Source organism: Aythya ferina (genome assembly GCF_964211825.1).
Source record: "Aythya ferina genome assembly, chromosome: Z".
Taxonomy (NCBI): Eukaryota; Metazoa; Chordata; class Aves; order Anseriformes; family Anatidae; genus Aythya; species Aythya ferina.
Window position 1 is genome coordinate 8895938 of NC_140299.1, and position 21600 is coordinate 8917537.

Here is a 21600-nt window from a genome sequence, read left to right on the forward strand (position 1 = left end):
CCTTGTGTGCGGGCTCGGGAGTCGGACACGGCCCTGGGATGAGGAAGGAGCTGGTTTTTGCATTTTCTTTTCTTCCAGATGGGGAAGGAGGAGTTTGTCTGTGTAAGTAAGTAAATGGGACTTCTCACTTCAGCCAGGACTGAAAGGCATGTGCAGTAAACGCTGCTTCGTTTCAGGTAATGGGGGGGCTGGGATCCTCTGAAGAAGGAAAAACCCCAGGAAATACTCCTGCTCCAGACCCGAGCTGCTCTCGCATGTCTCTGGGGCCCCCGAGCTTCCACAGGGATGCCAGCTTTGCAGCAGTGCTTTGTAACGGCACAAGCCAGCAGAGATCTCACCCAGATGAGTTATAAGCCCTCTGTACACCAGCGAGAAGTGGGGAGTGGGGCAGGGACATCAGTGTCCTTGTCCCCATACCCAGAGCCCTTGGAGATGTCTGGGTCCCTAGGCGATTTCCCCCCTGCATTAAGCCCTGTTGGCTTTGTAGCTAATCTGTGTCAGGCAGTGCGACAACCTTGTCCCTCCTCTGCTCCTCTTCCTTGTCTGCAGTGACAGCAGAAACCTTTTTCCCTATGGTATGTAGGCACACAGGGAGTGGGGACAGGCCCCTGCCCCGGTGAGCTGTGAGTCTCACACACAGGCAGCTGTGTGCCAGGCGGCCACGGGACATGGGAGCTGAGGGGAGCTGCTTTCAGCTTTGGGTGTGTTGGCTGTGAAAAAGTCCCGCTTCAAACGGTTGGAAAGGGGCAGGTAAATGATTAATCTGTTCTTGCAGAGCCTGACAGAGCAATGGTTTGTTTATAGCCATGACTTATAGCTACCTATGGTGCTTTCGGCCAGAACTTGTTGTATACCCACCTGTGAGAGCCTGATAGCAACCCCTAAGTGTCTGATAACCTGCTATAAAAGGAGTCTTCATGGAAAGACCACTCCCTTTATTTAAAGACAGGATTGCTTCCCTGTGGGTTTTTCCGCAGGTGATGCTCTGCCGCTGCACCCTGCACCAGGGACAGGCAAATGCAGCTGAAAGCTCCTGCCCCACACTGTGAGCCCAAAAAGCCTGAGGGTTCAGGTATCACACATCTGGGAAGTGGACTGAGGCCAGTCAAACTCATTCCATGTGTGCCAAATGCTCAGCTGAGGTGCTGGGGGCAGATGTGACTGCGGGGGGGGGCTTTCAGGGTAGGTGCACCAAGGGGTTTGGGCACCTAGCTCCCCTTTTCTCCGGCTGACATGAGCTTCATCCTTCAACCCTTCCTTAGCTCCCATTTAACTCTAAGAGGGTCTAAAGTCCTGGCTCGTTTTCTGCATGTAAAGATGGCAGCTATGTCAATATTTAATCTGTGCTGCTTAGATCCTCGGAGTGAGGAATCCAGGCTCCTTTTGGAGCAAAGTCTGCTAACTGATGGGTCAGGACCGGCACCAGATTAGCACCCGATAAAGCAGCCCAAATAAAACACAACCATGCCCTGTGTCTGCATCTCCCACACAGGATTTGACCCCCCGGGGGATATGCAGGTACCAGAGCAGCACAGCATCCTCCTTTGGGGAGGAAACCCCAAAGGGATGCAGGGCACAGGGGTCCTGGTTCCCTCATGTGCCCTCTTTCTGGAGCTCAGCTTCTGTCCCCCTGCCTCACGGAGGGGTTCAAAGTGATTGCCTGGGAGAAAAACTGTGTGTGTGTGCATAGAAATTAGGAAAACTCCTGAGTGTCCTTTATTAGTCCCAAATAATAATAGTCCCAAATTCCCTGCTTTTTTTTTTTTTTTAACATTTTTTATTTGTTTAATATTAAAAAAAAAAGAAAAAGAAAAAAGCAGAAGTCCTGAAAAAAAAAAAAAATTCCCTCTCTCTCTTTTTTTTTTTTTTTTTTTTTTTTTTTTTTTTAATTTTCTTACTCTGGAAAACGGTGGGGCTCATCTTAAAGAAAAGCCCTGTTTCCAGGCTGGCCAGGGAGGCTAAAGGAGGAAGGAAGAAGAAGGAGGAAAACTCGAGGGCGGCAACTTAGGAGCCAACCCAGCACATAAAAACATCTTCAAAGCAAAGAGCTTGTTTTTCAAAAACACCAGGGTTTCGCTGGAAACGACCCGAGCTGGAGCCGCCAAGCAGGGCCGGGACCCGGGCCAGCTTTGGGGAGGCTGCCAGCTCTCAAAGTGTGCGTAACCCAACCTGCGCCCAAACTGTCCCTGCCCCACACCAGGACTGGGTCACCATCTCCTTGGGGCACCAGCGACCTTTCTTCTCCCTACCCCCTGCTCCCTAAGCCCCTTCCCCAACACTGATGGGTTCCTGCGAGTTGGGCTCCACAGGAGTGATATTTGTCCAGGATGCTTTTATCCATTCTGGCTCTTTTTCAGGGCAAAGTCTTGCTCTTCCTGACAGCTCACTCAAAAAATAGCTCAGCGGCTCATTTTGCTGGCTGGGAGGCTGCTGCGATCAATACCGAATGCGGTGACTTCTGGTATTTTTAATGGCTGCCTGGGCAGCTTATCGTCTCTGTATACTTAGATACTGATGTCACAGCAGCGTGGGTAAATACACCAGGCATGTATTGCTGGGCATGGCTGGGCTGAGCAAGAAGTACTTCTTTTTTCTTCCCCTCCATGCAGGCTGCTCCTGCAAACTTGGGGTCTTGGAGATGCATCAGACCACACAGATCCCAGACAGGGTCAGCCCCATTGCCTCATGCTGCCTGCTTCATTTTCTGCCGTTTTTGTTGGCACCGGATGCTCTTTCAGGTGCTGGGAGCTGCACTGCACTGGCTGACTTTCCAGCTCACGATGAAGCTGGGATGTGTACGGCAGTGCTGTGCATTTCCCAGCAAAACAAGGATTTCTGCTCTAACGTGCTCTTGGTCTTACAAAAATTCCAGTTTAACAGCCTAACTCCAAACCCTGTGCCTAAATATCTTACACCCCCACTGCAGGGTAGCTTCTGGCCTGATGTAGGACAGATGTGCATCCTGGGAGTTACAGGACTTGAATTAGGACAAAAATAAATGGAGAATAGGATAGGAGGAAACATCCTTCTTTTTCCGAGCCAGTGCAAGACATCTTGGAGAAAGGAGGGCTCTGATGAGCACCCTGACGCAGTGCAGTGCAGGCGGCTGCCAGCCCCAAAGCCCATGTGTGCCCACGTCCCCGTGTCCCTGCTGCAGCTCAGGAAAGGAGCAAAGTGCAGGGAGATAAAATTTCTGCTCACCGGGCTGCATCCCCAGGGATGGTGGGAACTGCTGCAGAGGCTGGACACTTTGGCAAAGCATTTTGCTACCTACATTCAATGCACAGAAGACATGGACAGGTAGGGAAATCTGTCAGGGCAAAAAATTGATATAAAAACAACAAAATCCTGACCAAATTGCCTGAGTCACCAGGTACGAGCCCCTCTCCCTGGCCCCGTTCTGCTCTGTGTTCCAGCAGGACACAGCACGGCTGCAGCCAAAGGACGGTCACAGGAATCCTGGCATTGCCCTGCTCCAACAAATCTCAGCTCAGCTTCCAGAGATCAGGCTGCAGCAGCACAGAGCAGAGCAATCCAGAGCTGCAGAGACAGATCCAGGAGGATCTAGGTCTGTTCAGAAGATTTTATTGCTTTTTTCACTGTTTATAACCCTCTGTTTCAAAAAATGATGCTGCAGGTGTGAGTGGCCAGGCTTTGGAAAGAAGATTGTGATCACTTTCACATTGTATCCAGGCTTTTCTTTCAACAAGTAGAAGGAAAAAAAAAAAAAAGCGAAGTATCTAAACAGATATTACAAAGGAGTCATGGAAAGTCAGATTACTCATCGAGCAGAAAAACATGGAAACGCTCAAAAGGGAGATATCAAAGAAACACATTTGCCCAAAAGCTTCGTGAAGCAGAAGCCCTCGAAGGAGCTGAGGCCCATGCTGGGGGCTGTCACGCTGGGCCTCGTCCTGTTCATCGCCGCGGTGGTGGCCTGGTGCTACTACACGGTGTCCCTGCGCAAGGCGGAGCGGCTGAAGACGGAGCTGATGGACCTGCGGGCGGACGGCTTCGTCATCAGGAACCAGCACGGGGAGGTGGTGTTCCGCCTGGCCTTCCGCTCGGGGAGCCTGGACCTGGAGTCGTGCTCCAAGGAGGGCGAGATCCTGAGCTGCACGCGCTCGCACCGCGGGCCGCTCAACTTCTTCATCCAGACGGTGAAGCCCAAGGACACGGTGATGTGCTACCGCGTGCGCTGGGAGGAGCTGGCGGCCGGCCCGGCGGTGGAGCACACCATGTTCTGGGAGGACGCCCACTGGTACGGGGGCTCGGAGATGAGCACCCAGCACTGGCCCATCCGCCTGGCCGGCTACCAGGAGCCCGTGCCCTACGTGACCAGCGACGTCTACTCCTTCCGCGACAGCTTTGGCGGCATCCTGGAGCGCTACTGGCTGTCCTCCAAGGCGGCGGCCATCAAGATCAACGACTCGGTGCCCTTCCACCTGGGCTTCAACGCCACCGAGCGCACCCTCTTCTTCCAGGCCCGCTACAAGGACTCGCCCTACAAGCCCCCGCCGGGCCAGCAGCCCTTCCCCGAGCTGAGCTACCGCGTGTGCGTGGGCTCCGACGTCACCTCCATCCACAAGTACATGGTGCGCAGGTACTTCAACAAGCCCTCCAAGATCCCCGCCGAGAACGCCTTCCGCTACCCCATCTGGTCCACCTGGGCACTCTACAAAAAAGATATCAATCAGGATAAACTCTTGGATTTTGCAAGAAACATAAAGAAGTACAATTTTAATTGCAGCCACATTGAGATTGATGATATGTACACACAAGCCTACGGGGACTTTGACTTTGACCCTGTCAAGTTCCCCAATGTAACAGAGATGTTTGCAAAACTGAGGGAGGATGGCTTTAAAGTCACCCTGTGGATTCACCCTTTCATACACACAGATTCCTCGAACTTTGGTGTGGGGATTGAGCATCAGCTGTTCATCAAGGAGCCGTCGGGACGGCTGCCGGCCATGGTGGAGTGGTGGAACGGCATCGGGGCCATCCTGGACTTCACCAACCCGGCAGCCCGGGACTGGTTCCAGAGCCACCTGCGCCAGCTCCGCCACAAGTATGGCATCTCCTCCTTCAAGTTTGACGCTGGTGAGACCAGCTACCTGCCCAAGCAGTTCAGCACCTTCCGGCCGCTCTCGGACCCCAGCATCTGGTCGCGGCGCTACACAGAGATGGCCATCCCCTTCTACGAGTTGGCGGAGGTGCGGGTGGGCTACCAGTCACAGAACATCTCCTGCTTCTTCCGCATCATTGACCGCGACTCCGTGTGGGGCTATGAGCTCGGCCTCAAGTCGCTCATCCCCACAGTGCTCACCTTCAGCATGTTGGGGTACCCTTTTGTGCTGCCAGATATGATTGGAGGAAACTTCCTGCCAAATAAGACAGATGGTGCAGTTGAGATCCCAGACCGTGAGCTGTACGTGCGGTGGCTGGAGCTGTCGGCCTTCATGCCCTCCATGCAGTTCTCCATCCCACCCTGGCTCTATGACAAGCAGGTGGTGGAGATTGCGCAGAAGTTCACTGAGCTCCACGAGTCGCTGGTGGCCCCGCTGCTGCTGGAGCTGGCCGGGGAGGTCACGGACACTGGCGACCCCATCATCCGGCCCATCTGGTGGATCTCGCCCCATGATGAGGCCACCCACAGGATCGACTCGCAGTTTCTCATCGGGGACACCCTCATGGTGGCACCCGTCCTGGAGATGGGCAAGCAGGAGCGCGACGTCTACCTGCCGGCGGGCAAGTGGCGCAGCTACAAGGGGGAGTTGTTTGAGAAGACGCCCGTGCTGCTCACCGACTATCCTGTTGACTTGGACGAAGTTGCCTATTTCCATCGGATTTTGTAACAGCTCCTCCATCAGCTTTGCCATGGTCTCAGGAATTAATGAACCCATGACTTTATTGACCTGGGAATTTTTATAGCTTTTGAAGTAGAAATACATTAGCATGAACTCAAAGAAAATACTGTGACCTTTATTTAGTGTGTCAATTGCTATAGAATAACTTATTAAAATGTATTGGATGAATGTCTTGGCTCTTGTAGTATGACTAATACAACATATAGAAACAGATTCTCCACTCCTAATCTCTTCCCATCAAGAAATGCCATGCACACTTACTTTTTATATAGAATAATGATAATTAGATGGACTCCATTGTTACCCAGTGGTACTGCAGCCCTTCTCCTTAGATTTTTGTATTTTTCATTTGCTTAGTGAAGGAAGCCGTTGGAGCAGAGTATTTTCTTAAACTAAAAATAAATCAGAAAACAATCTGTGATTAATCTAAAGAGAGCAGCACCAAATTTTCAGCCTGTACATCAGATGGGTGCTGATGCAGTACAGCAAGGAGAGTTTGTATTTCCCATGAACTGATTTGTCCAAGGAAGCAAAAAGAAGCTTTAGCACTTGCTAACAGTTTGCAAACATTTCCCCCCCCCCCCCTTTTAATGGAAGGAAGTATTGAGAAACATGTCCCTGGTGTGGAGTCAGCCAAGCCTCTAAGCATGTGGTGAGATCTCGCTGACAGTCAAGATTAAAACCTAGCAGCAAGTCATGCATGGGTGAGGACCACTAATGGGATCCATTCATGGTTTGGGTCCGTATTTGGGAGCAAGGGTGCAATTTGTCCACCACAGAGATCCCAGGGAAGACTTTAAATTGTCCTCCTGAGAGAGCTTGGATAAATAACATACTAGCCCAAGTGCCCTCCTGCATCAGTTTCCCCATGGAAGATGTCCTCCCATGCCACCAGCTGTGCTGATGTCCATCAGTTGGCATGCTTCTTCCCTACATGACTTCTCCTGGGTGACAGCATCTCAACAGCACCTGTGGGTTTGGGAAAAGTGAGCTAGTTCTGAAATGTTCTCCAGTCTTGGTCCAATCTTCCCCATTTCTAAATTAAGAGAAGTTTGAAGGTGACGTGACTGAGGAGTTTAGGAGAATTCTGAGTTCTCTGGGCTGTGATGCCTCTTCCCAAAGCAAGAGACTGATTCTTTCTCTGCCCCCAACAGGCTGCTGGTGGCACCTGGGGGAGGTAAAACTGTGCATGGCTCACACCAGGAGAAAACCCCATTCTTTAGGGGTTTGCCCCAGAGCTGGTCCATATCATGAGTACACAGGGACTTTAGAGCATCATGGTCACTCCAGAGCTAATTTGGTGCTCAGTCTACGCAGTCCCACCAGAGGGTCCATTATGGTACAAGGACCCTATGTGGCCACAGCTGCACAGGAAAGGACAAGCCAGGATGGTTTGTAGATGTCCTTGAAAGCAAGGTAAGAAAGCAGCCTCAGCCCCAGTGATGCTGGTGGTGTGGAGATGGGGAGAGACAACCCACCAAACCTCCCTCAGTCCAGGGGTGTGAAGGGGAGCCACTGCTCAGTGTCACAGTGATGTTCGGGGTCATGGCTTTTCTCCCCTGGGGATCAAAGTGTCCCAGTAGGCCCCAGCAAAGCTTGGCTGTTGCTTCAGCAGGAAAAAAGGTTCCTAAAAAGCTGAGATTGCATGTGGTACTCACCCAAAACCTGCTGGTGCCCAGGCTGGTTGGGGTGAGGAGCCAGTCTCCAGCCCCATCAGGCAGCACCTCTACCCCATAATCTGTGTGCATGGTCATGGCTCTGCTGTCCTCCTGCATCACAGGCTGGGGGGGAAAATGCATCTCCAAGACCTTCTGCACCCACTGGGGATGATACAGGCTGCCTGATCCTAGCAGATCCCCCTGGGGAAAGGAGAGGTCAAGTCCATGTGGCTGCAAAAATCCCTCCCCAAATCTCCACCCCTGCCTGCTCTCTCCCCCTCTGCCTCTCCCTGGCGGGCCTTCATGCTGCTGGAGAAACATCTGGTTTGCCTTGCTGAGCTTTAGTCACGGTTGTTTTTTAGCAATCCCAGCTCTGAGCAAGTGTTGTACTTGCTGGAGGGGCTGGTGACATGGCAACATCGCTCACTCCAGGCTGTCTTTATGTTTTTTTTGGAGGGGGGTGGTTATTATCCTTAATCTTTGATTATCATTGAGCTACAAATCACCGATCCCCATTGGCAAAAAAGTAAATGTATTAAAAACAAACAAACAAAAACCAGTCCCTGCCTTTCTCTACTTGGCTGCGGGATTTTGCATGGCCCAGCCCCGCATTATGGCTTTCCTGGACTCCAGGACTGTCTGTGATGGAAGAGGTTGTTTTGATGGAAGAGGTTGTTTTTCACTAAGGTTGCCAGACTGGCTGCATGCCTGAAGGGGATCTGTTGCTGTCAGCTTGTCCTTTCACCACAGCTCTTCCCGGACGTGTGCAGTTTTTTGCCATTTTTTTTCTCTTACTTTTAATGAAAGCTGTGATCTCAGGCAGGGCTGGACCTGCTCCCAGCCAGGACCCCGTGGCTCAGCAGCCACTGCCCCACTGGCACCTGTGGGCACCTCTGCAACCTGGTTTGAAATGAGCTGGGCTTTGGCTGTAGCCTCTCTTGGTCTGGATGTGGCCATGAACACCCCTCACCATGCAATGCACAGCCCTGGATGTATTTTTGAGCCCTGCCTAATGTGTGGTTTGGCATCACCTCATGATCAGTGGGGTCCAGCTCCCATTTTGCTGGGACCCAGCATACTGCAGATCCCATGTAAGCCTCATGCATCCTTCCTGGACACAGCTCCATCTCTCAGGAGGATGTGAAAATACCCACCCAAAAACATCAGAAAAAACAACAGCAATCCAGCTCTAATCCCAGCAACTCCAGGGAGGACTTGTGCATTACTGAGGACTGCTGCAGGTGCTGAAGGCAGCTCCAGCCTGTCCCAGGTCTCCAGCCAGAATCAGCTTCACCTCTCATGGGTGAGCATCAGCCTGGTACATGGATACTGCTTGGATCCAGGGGAGAAGGCAAAGGAAAAGAGTTGGGAAAATGCCTTCTGCTGCAAAAGCATCAAATCAAAGTCCCCCTCATCCCATCAGCTGAGTTGTGTAAGTTTCATGATCTGTTTCTGGTGCTCCCATGGCCAAAACCATCCACACTACCCCTCTACCCTGCCAGACCAGCGTGGGAAGGGGACCTGGGGACAGCAGGGACAGGCAGTGCCCCAGGTGAATTTCTGGAGCCTCTTTGGGAAGCTGCAAGAAGCCTTGTCATCCTGCACACAGTTTCAAACCGTGTGTCTTCTGTGTCAGCATGGACCAGCTACCCCCAGAGGTTGGCACTGAGGGGCACTTTTGGGGAAAGAATCAGCAGAAAGGGTGTCACAACTGGTCTGATGCAGCAGCAGGAGTCACCTGGACGTGGCTTTTTCTAGGCCAGCCCCTAGCCACAGCTCTTCCCCTGCCACGGGGATGCCAGGGAGGGCAATTTGTGACCCATCCCAGCCCATGTGGCAGGAGGGTGGTTGTGGTTGTAGGCAGCCCCTCCCTTCAAAACACACATCAAAGCTTCAGACCACAAGTTTTAAATAAACCAGCAGCCTCAGTTCTTATTTAAGTAAAGCCTGAGGTGAAAAAAGCCCCAGATCTGCCCAAAACACTGGCCCTACATATAGACAGACACGTTAAACTTCTTTTTGTTTTCCAAAGTTTTATATCAATCAAGGCAATTGATGTTACAGTCTCATTTTCATAACAATTAAGAATTAGAAAAGTGGTTAAAAACAAGCCCCCCGGCATTGTGGTCCGACTCAGGAAGGCGTGTGATACCCCAGCACCCACTCAGCCGACACACAACGGCATGAGCTTCCAAACCCAGTCCCACAGGCGTCACGTCGACTTGCTGCTCAGACACAACCTGCCAGAGCCAACTGGAAGAGGCTGAACCAACCCCAAGACCCGTTTTGGGGCTTTTCCTTGGCTGAGTCAAACTAGTTTTGGACAGCGACCCTTGGGTAAGCCAGACAGATATCCCCAGGGGGAGGTTCCCAAAGTGTCTGTGCACGGAGCGCTTGTGGTCTGTGAGGTGCTAGGGATGCTCCAGCTGGGCTGCAGGGCTACAGCACAGTGTTAGAAACAGTGGTTTTGGTAAAAAGCGTGACGGAGAGAGTACCTAGAAGCTTCTGATAGCTTGAGGCAGCACTGTTGAGCCTGTCTCCAAAATGTGGGGAAGACTTGGTGCCATGGACAGCCTCCCATATGGGCCCTTGGGCAGCCACCTGCTCCTCAGCTTCATCCCTTACATCCTCCCAGCTTTACCCTAACCACAGCATTTAGAAAAATAAGGATACTTTATAATCTCTGTCGTTTACAACAAGTTAAGAAAAACCTCTAACAATAAAACTCTTTATTTTGAGGGAAGGGGAAGAATGGCATGTCTAGTGGAGACTTTTCCTCCATGACCTTCCTGACTGTGCCCTGTTGAATGTTGGTGCTTTCCTGGCACAAAGCTGCTAGGGTCTGGCCACACTGGACTTTTGTTTTCTTGACCTCTGTGAGGGGACCAAGGTACTCTTCCAGACACTCCCATCATGTTCACAACAAAAGGATCCTAGCAGGAGAACTGATCAGCTCCTGGCCAGCAAGTGTCTCTAGCTTGGAAAAGCACCGCTACTTGCACTGTGGCCAGGGAGCAAACCTGAGCCCTCCACAGCTGAGCCTGCGACATGCTTGTGCTTCCACTGGGCAGGGACCTGTCTCGTTTTGAGGCCAAACCACCAAATTACACAGGTCAGATCCAGCCAGACCTCAGGGTCAGTTCCAGAGTCAGAGACTCACAGAGGAGTTGAGGTTGGAAGGGACCTCTGGGACCTTCTGGCCCAACCCCTGCTCAAGCAGGGCCACCCCGAACAGGTTGCCCAGGGCCATGTCCAGGTGGCTTTTGAAGATCTAGGAGGAGGGAGTCCATCAAATTAAAATTTCTCCCTTCCTTCCTAACCATAAAAGCACTTTAGATATTGCCCCAAGCACCTGAGTGTACTCCTGGGCACCACCACAAGCTCCTCACAAGGTACAGCTCCTTTGCTTCCTCCTGCAAGCCCAGAGCAGGAGATGGGCTTGGAGAAAGACCATCACAGGTATTGAACTCTGCCCCAAATGCTGTTCCATCTCCCTGGGTGGCGGACTCATGCCTGGATGCAATCTCGTAAGAAAACCTGCAGCTGCTGTACTCCCCTTGCCTTGAGCCTTTCCAGCTAACACAGCTCAATCCTGTGCAAACTTGTTAAAAATTAATGGGCTGAGGGGTGCCGGCAGCCGGGGCATGGCCAGGAAAGTCCTGCCCTGGGGAGCAGAGCTGCCAGACTGCAATCCTGCTAGTAGGCTAGTGGTTTCTTGGAGCAGAGACTGCCCGTGTCTCTCTAAGTGCTTCCTCCCCCACAAAACTGAAAGGGAAAGCTGGAAAAGAATCCGGAAAAAGGAGGGAGAGAAATGCAGAGAAAATCTCCTCTGAGGCCATGGGAGCAACCTGAGCTGAGGTCTTGCCCATCCTAGTAATGGGAATTGGGGGTGCAGGAACACGTCACCCCGCATCCTCTCCAGAAGCCTCCAACAGCAAACCCAAACTCTGAAGAAGACCCCTGCATCTCCAGGAGAGAGAGGAGGGCTGCACCAAAAAGCCCTACACAACAACATCATCTCTCAATTCCAACCCGAGATGAAGATGGCTATTAGCTTAATTCCATGGTACATGAGAACATTTCCTTGGGTGCAGCGAGAACACCCACTGGCACAAAACCATCAGTGCAAAAGCCGGTGTTTTCCACCCACCGGCAAGCCGGCTAGCAGCAAAACATCGCATCCATCCACAACACGTGCCGCTTGCGGGAACCCACTGTTCCCGGGGAAGCAGCACACAGACCCCTGGAGATCTGCTTTGCTTCAGGCAGCCCTTCTGCCAGCAACAAGCCTGAAAGCTCATCTGTCCTTAAAAAACAATAATAAAAAAAGATGATATCTGCAGGACTATCGCGTAACAGAACAGGACCATAAATGTGTTAAAAAGAGTGATTGGGCACACTGGTAGGGACGGTGCTGCTCTAGAAGAGGCAGTGTTGACACCCGAGGCAAAACACACAGGGAAGAGTCTTGCAGCAGGCATTAGATGAGTGAGGAGGGGAGATACAGCTGCTCCAGCAAGCGATGTGCAGTTTGTACAGCTGAAATACCTGCATGTCATGCGAGTAACCTGGCCTGCCTGGTACCTGGGAAAAGGGGAGCATGGGGCAAGAGTTAGTCCAGTGCCAAAATAAAGGGGGGAAAATGAATCTGTATATGTGTATATATATATAATCTAGCTTGTTTGCTGCTCTTAAAAAAGTCATTTTAAATATATTTGCCATATTAGAAAACTTAAGGCAGGCTGTGCTGTAGCAACCCTCCCACATCACACACCCCCATGCCAGTGCTGGGTGCACCCATGGGACAAGAAACGCTCCCACAAGGCACTAACCAACCTTCCCCTCTTGAAATCCTTGGGAACCAAAAAAGTATTAGCTTTGACTGCGTGACAACTTTTTCCTCACCTATACAGAGAAAATTCTGCCTACTGTAACCCAAACAGAGCATCCCACCTGCCCCAAATTAAACAAACAAAAAAATCAGATCACACCTCTCCAAATAACAAAAAAACCCAAGGACAATAAAGTCTATTTAATTCCCTTCGGCAATCCCAGACCCAAATGAAATGTGCAATTAGAATTATTATTTGTTACAAAGTTCTAGTGTAAGGCATGGTTATCCCAAAGCTGATGGAGGAGCTGTTACGAAACCCAGAGGAAATAGGCAACTTCGTCCAAGTCAACAGGATAGTCGGTGAGCAGCACGGGCGTCTTCTCAAACAACTCCCCCTTGTAGCTGCGCCACTTGCCCGCCGGCAGGTAGACGTCGCGCTCCTGCTTGCCCATCTCCAGGACGGGTGCCACCATGAGGGTGTCCCCGATGAGGAACTGCGAGTCGATCCTGTGGGTGGCCTCATCGCGGGGCGAGATCCACCAGATGGGCCGGATGATGGGGTCGCCAGTGTCCGTGACCTCCCCGGCCAGCTCCAGCAGCAGCGGGGCCACCAGCGACTCGTGGAGCTCTGTGAATTTCTGCGCGATCTCCACCACCTGCTTGTCGTAGAGCCAAGGCGGGATGGAGAACTGCATGGAGGGCATGAAGGCCGACAGCTCCAGCCACCGCACGTACAGCTCACGGTCCGGGATCTCAACTGCACCATCTGTCTTATTTGGGAAAAAATTCCCCCCAATCATGTCAGCAGAAATAAAGGGGTACCCCAACATGCTGATCGTGAGCACCGTGGGGATGAGGGACTTGAGGCCGAGCTCATAGCCCCACACGGAGTCGCGGTCAATGATGCGGAAGAAGCAGGAGATGTTCTGTGACTGGTAGCCCACCCGCACCTCCGCCAGCTCGTAGAAGGGGATGGCCATCTCTGTGTAGCGCCGCGACCAGATGCTGGGGTCTGAGAGCGGCCGGAAGGTGCTGAACTGCTTGGGCAGGTAGCTGGTCTCACCAGCGTCAAACTTGAAGGAGGAGATGCCATACTTGTGGCGGAGCTGGCGCAGGTGGCTCTGGAACCAGTCCCGGGCTGCCGGGTTGGTGAAGTCCAGGATGGCCCCGATGCCGTTCCACCACTCCACCATGGCCGGAAGCCGCCCCGACGGCTCCTTGATGAACAGCTGACGCTCAATCCCCACACCAAAGTTTGAGGAATTGTAGTTTATAAAAGGGTGAGTCCACAGGGTGACTTTAAAGCCATCCTCTCTCAGTTTTGCAAACATCTCTGTTACATTGGGGAACTTGACGGGGTCAAAGTCAAAGTCCCCGTAGGCTTGTGTGTACATGTCATCAATCTCAATGTGGCTGCAATTAAAACGGTACTTCTTAATTTTTTCAGCAAATCTCAAGAGTTTATCCTGGTCGATATCATTCTTGTAGAGTGCCCAGGTGGACCAGATGGGGTAGCGGAAGGCGTTCTCGGCGGGGATCTTGGAGGGCTTGTTGAAGTACCTGCGCACCATGTACTTGTGGATGGAGGTGACGTCGGAGCCCACGCACACGCGGTAGCTCAGCTCGGGGAAGGGCTGCTGGCCCGGCGGGGGCTTGTAGGGCGAGTCCTTGTAGCGGGCCTGGAAGAAGAGGGTGCGCTCGGTGGCGTTGAAGCCCAGGTGGAAGGGCACCGAGTCGTTGATCTTGATGGCCGCCGCCTTGGAGGACAGCCAGTAGCGCTCCAGGATGCCGCCAAAGCTGTCGCGGAAGGAGTAGACGTCGCTGGTCACGTAGGGCACGGGCTCCTGGTAGCCGGCCAGGCGGATGGGCCAGTGCTGGGTGCTCATCTCCGAGCCCCCGTACCAGTGGGCGTCCTCCCAGAACATGGTGTGCTCCACCGCCGGGCCGGCCGCCAGCTCCTCCCAGCGCACGCGGTAGCACATCACCGTGTCCTTGGGCTTCACCGTCTGGATGAAGAAGTTGAGCGGCCCGCGGTGCGAGCGCGTGCAGCTCAGGATCTCGCCCTCCTTGGAGCACGACTCCAGGTCCAGGCTCCCCGAGCGGAAGGCCAGGCGGAACACCACCTCCCCGTGCTGGTTCCTGATGACGAAGCCGTCCGCCCGCAGGTCCATCAGCTCCGTCTTCAGCCGCTCCGCCTTGCGCAGGGACACCGTGTAGTAGCACCAGGCCACCACCGCGGCGATGAACAGGACGAGGCCCAGCGTGACAGCCCCCAGCATGGGCCTCAGCTCCTTCGAGGGCTTCTGCTTCACCGGCGTGAAGTTTTCGGGCAGGAAGGTGTACATGGCGCCCTGTTTTCACTAGCACTCTTTTGCAGAGGAGTGGGAAGAAAGATGTCTTTGCAGCAAGCCCGGGGTTCTCAAGAGAAGAGAACTGAGAGTTCCCACCTCCACCGAGCCCTGGAGTGCCTGTCTCTGAAAAAGAGGATATAAATCATCTCAGAAGAACCTCCAAATCAAGGGATCTCTTGTCACCTCTTTGCCATCTCGATTTCAGCAGCTCCCCATGCCTCCCTGCTATTGGGTTTGGACACTGCAGACAGGGCCCCAAGACACCCCCCAGCCAACATGTGGGGTCCCCAACCTGAACCCCATGGAGGGCAGCACCCAGGGCAGTAAGAGCCACAGCAGAGCACGGCAGCTTTTCGGCTCCATCCTGCTTCCCCTTTCATGGCCCCGGGGAAGGAGGCTGCTTGCAGAGCCAGGAGCCGCATGGCTTCCCCTTGGCTGCGGGCTTGACAGGCTCGGCCAAGCACAACGCTGTGGGTTCAGAGGCGAAAAGTGAAGTCAGGACACTGGGGAGCGAGGAGCAAAACCAGGCAGAGATGGAGCAGGGGTGGAGAGGAGCCACAGAGCTGTCAGTGTCTGCCTCTGCCCAGCTGGATGCTGGGCTCTCAGGGGCTTGGCATGGGCAAGGGCAGGACTAACCACCATCTCCTGGCCCCCTCCAGCCCATTACAGCCGAAATGGCCCCAGGCTTGCAGCAGAGCAGCTTGGCTGCTTGTGGGGGATGAGGGTGACCTGAGCATCACCCAAACCCCTGTTCCCCTCCACAGAGTTGCCCAGGTGTGATCCCGAAGGGTTGCATTGCAGCAACTGGGCACGGGCTCTGCGAACTACACAGCGTCTGTTGTTCGTTTTGAAGCAGCTCTCGGGACAGATCTCGCAGCCTTGCTGTCAGAAGAAGGAAGGCTCAGAGCAGAGCAGGCTGCCTGCACCCCATCCCTGAGAGAGCTGCTGCTGGGCAGAGATGTGGGGTCAGAGAGAGCCCAGCAGGGACACGGGGGCATCTGGGGCAGGGGCTGCAGGGACGGGATGCAGGCAGGCAGGATGAGCGCCAGCCTGGCCACGTCACCTTCTGCTGGGTGTCTGTAACCTTCTGGGCTGCCAGTCGCTTTAAATGGGATTACGGCGGCATTAGGAAGCGATTAGCCTGAGCAGGCAGTGGGTAGAGCTAAACGACCTGTCCCGCAGCCAAGTCCCACTGAGCCCTCACTCACCGGCCAGGAGCAGCTCCAGTCACCCTGCCCGTGTCACCCAGGGCCACGTCCTGCCCACAGGAGGGGAAGGGGATCCTCGCCCCCCAGCACGAGCCCAGCTGCCAGCAAAATCAGGCAGTAAAGGCGGTGGTGGGAGATCCTGCGTTGGCATTACACCTTCATCCTCCTCCAGCAACACTCCTTGGTGTTTAGAGGGGACAGAAGTGGGGATGGTGCTGGGAAGGTTCACAGAAGGGTTTTTGATGCAACCAGCACAGCCAAGTGATGCTGTGGGGACATTGTGATGCCCAAATCGGAGCTGCTTCCCTGCCACCCATCTCCACCAGCATGGACACCCGTGGGAGGTGAGAGGGTCCGTGTGGGTGTGCCAGCACCACAACAACACACATGGGGCCAGTGCAAGTGGCTGGGTGTTTCCAGACATTTAAAAGCATATGCTTAGCCCAGACGAGCTCCCTCCCTCTCTGCACTGGGAATTTTTGGGATGCCAGTGACAGAGCTCCCGCTATCAGAGACAAGTGTGTGCCTTGTACGTGTGTTATCTTGGGGCCGGGAAGCTCGAGGGGGGAGAAAACAAAATGCAGCCACCCACTGAGCAGAACTGGCAAATTATTCAGGGAAGAGGATTTTTGAAAGCTGTCATGTTGGATGAGAAAAGGGAAATAAATGGCTTTGTCTCTCCTAGACTTCATCTAGGATTTTAAGCCTCAGATATGGCTGATCCTGCCATGGTGGAGATGGCCCCCTCCTCATCTCCGCTTAAAACTGAGAGCAACAAAGCAGCCCCCTGCTCCAGGGACTTGCTGGATTTCCATCTCCCTTTCAGGAGGCTGCTTTATTATTTATGAACTACTTTGAATCCGCTCTATTTTTAGGCAGTTTCTTTTTCCCCCTCCATGGGCTGGAATTTGTGATGTATGCGAAGGAGCTGGCACCACTGCTGCCACTCAGGAGCGAACCAATGCAGTTTGTAGGAAAGGTTTTCGGCCCCATTCTGCCTCGGAGCTGTTCACAACCTGGGTGTCTGAGCCAGCAGACTTAACCCAGTCTGTCGGTCCCGGCTGTCCGTGGGTCTGGCACACCCAAACAGATACACGATGGATGCCGGGGCACCCATCCAGTGCGAAGGCTGAGCCAACCTCTGCGGCTTGGTGGAGGAAGGGCTCGGGCAGCCCTGCATGGAGGCAGAGCACCATCCTGCACTGTCCCACCACAGAAAATGATATTCACTGACATGTGCAATCAGCAGCACCCAAAAATGCAGCACTGCACCATGCAAGATGCCCAGACCTCAAGCACTGGTGCAGGCTGCAACTTGAACATCCACCAGCATTGTTTCAGGCACTCGTGGTGGGGGCAAATTTATTGAGCCACTGGGAGAGCTTCAGCAGCACAAACCCTGTAAACGCAGCAGCTGTCCATGGGGTGGGACAGCCCAGAGCATGGCTGAGGTAGGATTAAACCCCTTTTGGTGCACGGGGCTGATGGGCTGTGTCAGATGTCACCTCTTCCAGGATGAACCTTGAGGTCTGGACATCACCTCGGGCACAGCTCTGCCAAGAAGGCTGTGAGAAATGTTTGCAGCTGGGGGCCAGCAGGAGCTTGCTCTGTAGCTGGCCCAGACCTCCTTGGTTTTGCTTTGTTAACAAAATTTGCAGCTCACCATCCCGTGACCTGTCCCTGTCCCTGTCCCAGACCAAAGGTAAGTCTTCTACGCTCCCCCGAGATAACGCCCACCACCTCGCACGCGGAGAATTGCCTGCACACGCCACGGCTGTTTCAACATATTTTGGAATGCAAACTTGTTATTTTGCTCCAAGGCGACATTGCGGTGACCTCCAGCTCCTCTAAAAAAAGAAAACGGGCAGGGAGGGCGGCAAAGCCAAGCAGCGTGCTTGCAGCTTGCTGCGACGAAGCTTCCCAGCTGACCCAAAAACAAAGCTTTTTCTTCCCTTTCCATGGAAGCAGCCAGTCGCCTTGCCTTGATCTGTGATGAAAGCAAAACACCCTAGCAGGGCACACTTTACAGAGTAAAAATAAAAATTCATTTTTCGACCGGTTCTATTTTTACCAATACCGCTGCTAAACGCGGGCTGCGAGACCCACAGCACCACTAACCCCAGCACCTTCGTAATGAGGTCACTGGTTTAAAAATGGTCACTAACAACTAATGGGTCCCTATCGCCCCGGCAGGGTCAGATCCAAACTGTGCTGGTGCCTGCACTGATTTCCCAGGCCAGGATGTCAGAAAACTGTGTGTCAGGTGGTGCAAGGTGCTGCCACCTCTCCGAATGTCTTGGCAGGGGTCAAGCAGATGAAACACTGCAGAATTCACTGCCAGACATTTCCAACCCCTAAAAGAGCAGGGAATTAGGATGGCAAAAGGGGGAAATGACTTCTCTGTAAAGCTTCTACAGGAACAAAAGAAGCCTCTGAGTGCACAGTCCTTGTGACTTGCTAAAGGGACTTTGCATCCCAAGTCTGAAAGGGGCTGGGATGAACAAACCCTTCTGTGGGTTTATTTTCTATTTGAGGAATCAGAAAGGAGCCAGGGGGGCAGGGGGACACATGGGGTACACAGGGCAGCACCAGCAAGGGGGGGCACAGCTGCTCTAGGTCACAGCAGGGCCCAGCGCTGCCTGGTCTGAAGGGCTGGGGGACAGGCCAGGAGAGGGGGGTCACTTTGCCTCCTGCAAAGTGACAGCTGCTTCCCTGCTTTTGGGATGCCACCTCCCTGCCAATACAGCAGAAAATTCCCCACCACGCCTGGCTGTCGGGTACAGACAGCTTATCCTGCCGGGGACGCGATCAGTGCCGGCACCTACCTGTCCATCGCCTCCCGGGGGTGCCTGGCTCTGCTGCAGATATATTTTAAGCACATCAAAAATCCATGCTGCTGCATCTCTCTGTCCTCCCCACAGCACCGGGAGGTTTCAGGGCACGGAGCTGGCTGTGCCCTGGGCAGGCTGCGAGCGGCACGTGCCTGCGGGCAGCAGGAGGGGACTGGCACGTCACCGGCGTGTCACCGGCGTGTTTTCTCGGGCACCGTGACGGAATCGCGTGCAGCCAGCCCTCCTGCTGTGGTGGCTGCTGCAGGCATCAGAGCAGCAAGGAGAGAGCACGCAGGGTGCTGCTGGCGTGAGTGGGGTGTCGGCTTTGCATCCCAGAGCCTCGGGATTCAGGCTCAGGACTCACCTTCCTGCGGCAGGAGTGGGAAGGGAGGGGAAACGCTTGTCCCACCTGTGTTCAGAGGCTTTTAAGAAGCAGAAAGCAAAAAACTCACACTGCTCCCATACCAAATTATTATTATTCCTCCCCAAAAAAGTCTTGTGCTTCTAAGCACAGCTATGATTCAGCACCGTAATGGAGCTGCTTTGAGCAAAAGGAAACAACCAACCCCGCTGCTGTTGGCTGGTTCCTAAGCCAGGATCAAGCAGCACTGAGCACCCAGAGGATAAACCCCAAATATGTGAATATAGAGCTCATCCATGGACTGCAGAAATGCTGCTAGGTCTCGCATGGTGTGCAGAGACAGATTTGAGGCTGCACTATTCCCTCTGCTGAACCTTAAATACTTCCACCTGTACTGCAGGAACTGGCACTTCACAGCCCACTTTTGTTCCTTCACGCTGCCCGCACCAAGTGATGCTCCAAACACCTTTGAACACCTCATCGGGTGTTTGACCATGACTGCAATGCAAAAAGGCCCACAGTGAGACAATTCTGGTGGCAGATGTCTTAAGATTGAATACACCTGACAATTCTCTCTTCACGTCATCTTTCCTTGCTCTTTAATGTGCACTGATTAGCGAGATGAAGTTCCAGTAAGCTGGTTTTTCAGTTTAGCTCTGCACATGCCTGCAATGCCCCCAGTAGGTGCCTAAAACTTGCCCCCGCAATGCCTCAGGTCATGCTCATGGTGACCAAATTTCTCCAAGCTGCCGAACTCTCCAGCTCACATGTGTAGGAAAAGCGAATTAAACAAACTTGCCCTGAAATCCTTCCAAGTGCAATTGCAAAAAGTGATCTCTCATGCAGGACAGGCTTTAAAACACAGTGAGTGGCCAGGAATAGAAGTGCCCTGGCAGGGGACATTCCCCCAGCATACTGCTTGTGCCTGGCTGCAGTGCGAGCACCTCCCCAGTGCCTCAGCCCTGCTTTGCCCCCCAAACCCGACCCAAGCGCCACCACCATGACTCCTGTCCCCTGTCCCACACCCTGCCCTCTGGACACGTTCGGTTCCACATCTCCCCCATGGCACACGATAGCCCAGACCCTAGCTGGTGACTCCTTGCCAAGGTGGCCACGGAGCCGTGCTCCCACCCCAGGCTGAAGGAGCAGATCCGTCCTTTTGGGAGCACTCCCGTGCCCTTTTGGGAGCACTCCCGGGCGCTGAGGCTGGCTGAAACCCGAGCCCACCCCAACACCCGAGCACCACAAGGTGATACCAGGAAGAAACGGGAACCCAGGGGCAGCCCCTGGCACAGCCTCCGCAATTTTCCAACCCTTGCGAAACCCCCAGGTGCCTCCAGCTCCAGAGCGAGCAGCAGGCGATGAGCACCAAAATTTCTTCCCGTATCCGACAGCACCAGTGATGCTGGCCAGCCTTGGGCCAAACGTGAGTGCCAAGCTGTTAAAACACCTGCTGGCAGCTCCTGCGTGCCTGGGTCCGATGCGAGCCTCACGCCTCACCCGCTGCAGGGCTGCGGTGCCCATCCCGCTGGGCATCGCCCACGGTGCCCACGCAGCCCAAGAGGGAAAGGGGAAGGAGAAAGGTGGCCAGGGGCTCCCTGGGGCACCTCCGCTGCTCGCCACCACCACCCATGGCAGGGGCTGGTGGCCGGGCTGTCCCAAAGACCCTCCGAGCCCAACCTGTGGCTGGAGCCGGGGCTCGGGCAGCCCTTTCGGGGCGGCTGACCCCCTCCCCACACCCTGCAAGTGGCAGGGGGACCGGGGCGCAGCCCCTACACCTAGCGGGGCCAAACGACCGTACCCCGACAAGGGACACCCCGCTGCCTGGGGGTGCGCACCCCAAACCCGTCCAGGGGGCACCCCAAGCCCCCAGCCCCGGGAACCCCTCGGCACCCCCCCCCCAGCCCCAAGGGGTCGCGGCACTTACCCGCAGCCCCGGGCCATGGCCGGGCTCCGGCCGCCGAGCACACCGCCTCCCGCAGCGGTTCCGGGGCTGGGCGGAACCGGGGAGCTCGCTCCGCCCTGGCCCGGCCCCCCCTGGCCCTCCCCGATCGCCACTAGTCCCCTCCAGTCGCTACCAGTCCCCTCCAGTCGCCCCCGGTCCCCTCCTGGCCCGGCTGTGGCGCAGCGGGTGCCTGTGAGGCAGGGGGTGCCGGGGGTGCAGGAGCAACCAGGTCTTCGCTAATTGACCGCACGCCTTCATTAGCAGCATGCAGTCATTACTGTCATACCCCTTGCAGATCCCCACTCCTCGCTTAGCCCCGTGCCGGGGGTCCTGGTGGGCTGCTTCTCCTTCTGCTGCAGTCACTGCGCTCCCAGAGCTTCTCCTGCATGCTTTGGTTTGGGCACCGGCCCCCCAGATTTGTTCCAGTGCACCCCAAGGCAGCGGCCGCTGGATTTTATCCCAGGTCCCCCCTTCTCCAGCGACCGTGCCAAGGAAAGGAGCTGACAGGAGCAGTTTGCCCAAAGTGGTTTTATTGAAAGCCCACC

At 54.4% G+C, this 21600-nt stretch overlaps 1 protein-coding gene, 1 long non-coding RNA gene and 1 pseudogene across 4 annotated transcripts; 1 reads left to right on the forward strand and 2 right to left on the reverse strand.

Annotated features, from left to right (window-relative positions):
- Positions 1–83: 83 nt before the first annotated feature.
- LOC311427374 (myogenesis-regulating glycosidase pseudogene) lies at positions 84–6076 on the forward strand (annotated as a pseudogene). The gene is made up of 2 exons (XR_014698904.1): positions 84–176; positions 3638–6076. The product of XR_014698904.1 is annotated as a myogenesis-regulating glycosidase pseudogene (transcript).
- Positions 4584–8078, reverse strand: LOC311427375. Its single transcript, XR_014687329.1, has 3 exons — positions 7526–8078; positions 6129–6836; positions 4584–4675 (listed from the first exon to the last, which is right to left on the reverse strand). It is a non-coding gene; the product is annotated as an uncharacterized lncRNA (long non-coding RNA).
- Positions 8079–9538: 1460 nt separating this feature from the next.
- LOC311427585 (myogenesis-regulating glycosidase-like) lies at positions 9539–21108 on the reverse strand. 2 transcript variants are annotated; one of them, XM_084505030.1, is made up of 2 exons: positions 21038–21108; positions 9539–14833 (listed from the first exon to the last, which is right to left on the reverse strand). In XM_084505030.1, exon 2 carries the CDS (start codon positions 14702–14704, stop codon positions 12668–12670), a length of 2037 nt encoding a protein of 678 aa, XP_084361156.1. In that variant the 5' UTR covers positions 14705–14833; positions 21038–21108; the 3' UTR covers positions 9539–12667. The 2 variants fall into 2 exon arrangements, with proteins under 2 accessions (XP_084361156.1, XP_084361157.1); XM_084505031.1 differs by lacking the exon at positions 21038–21108 and adding an exon at positions 18744–18872.
- Between the last annotated feature and the right edge of the window lie 492 nt (positions 21109–21600).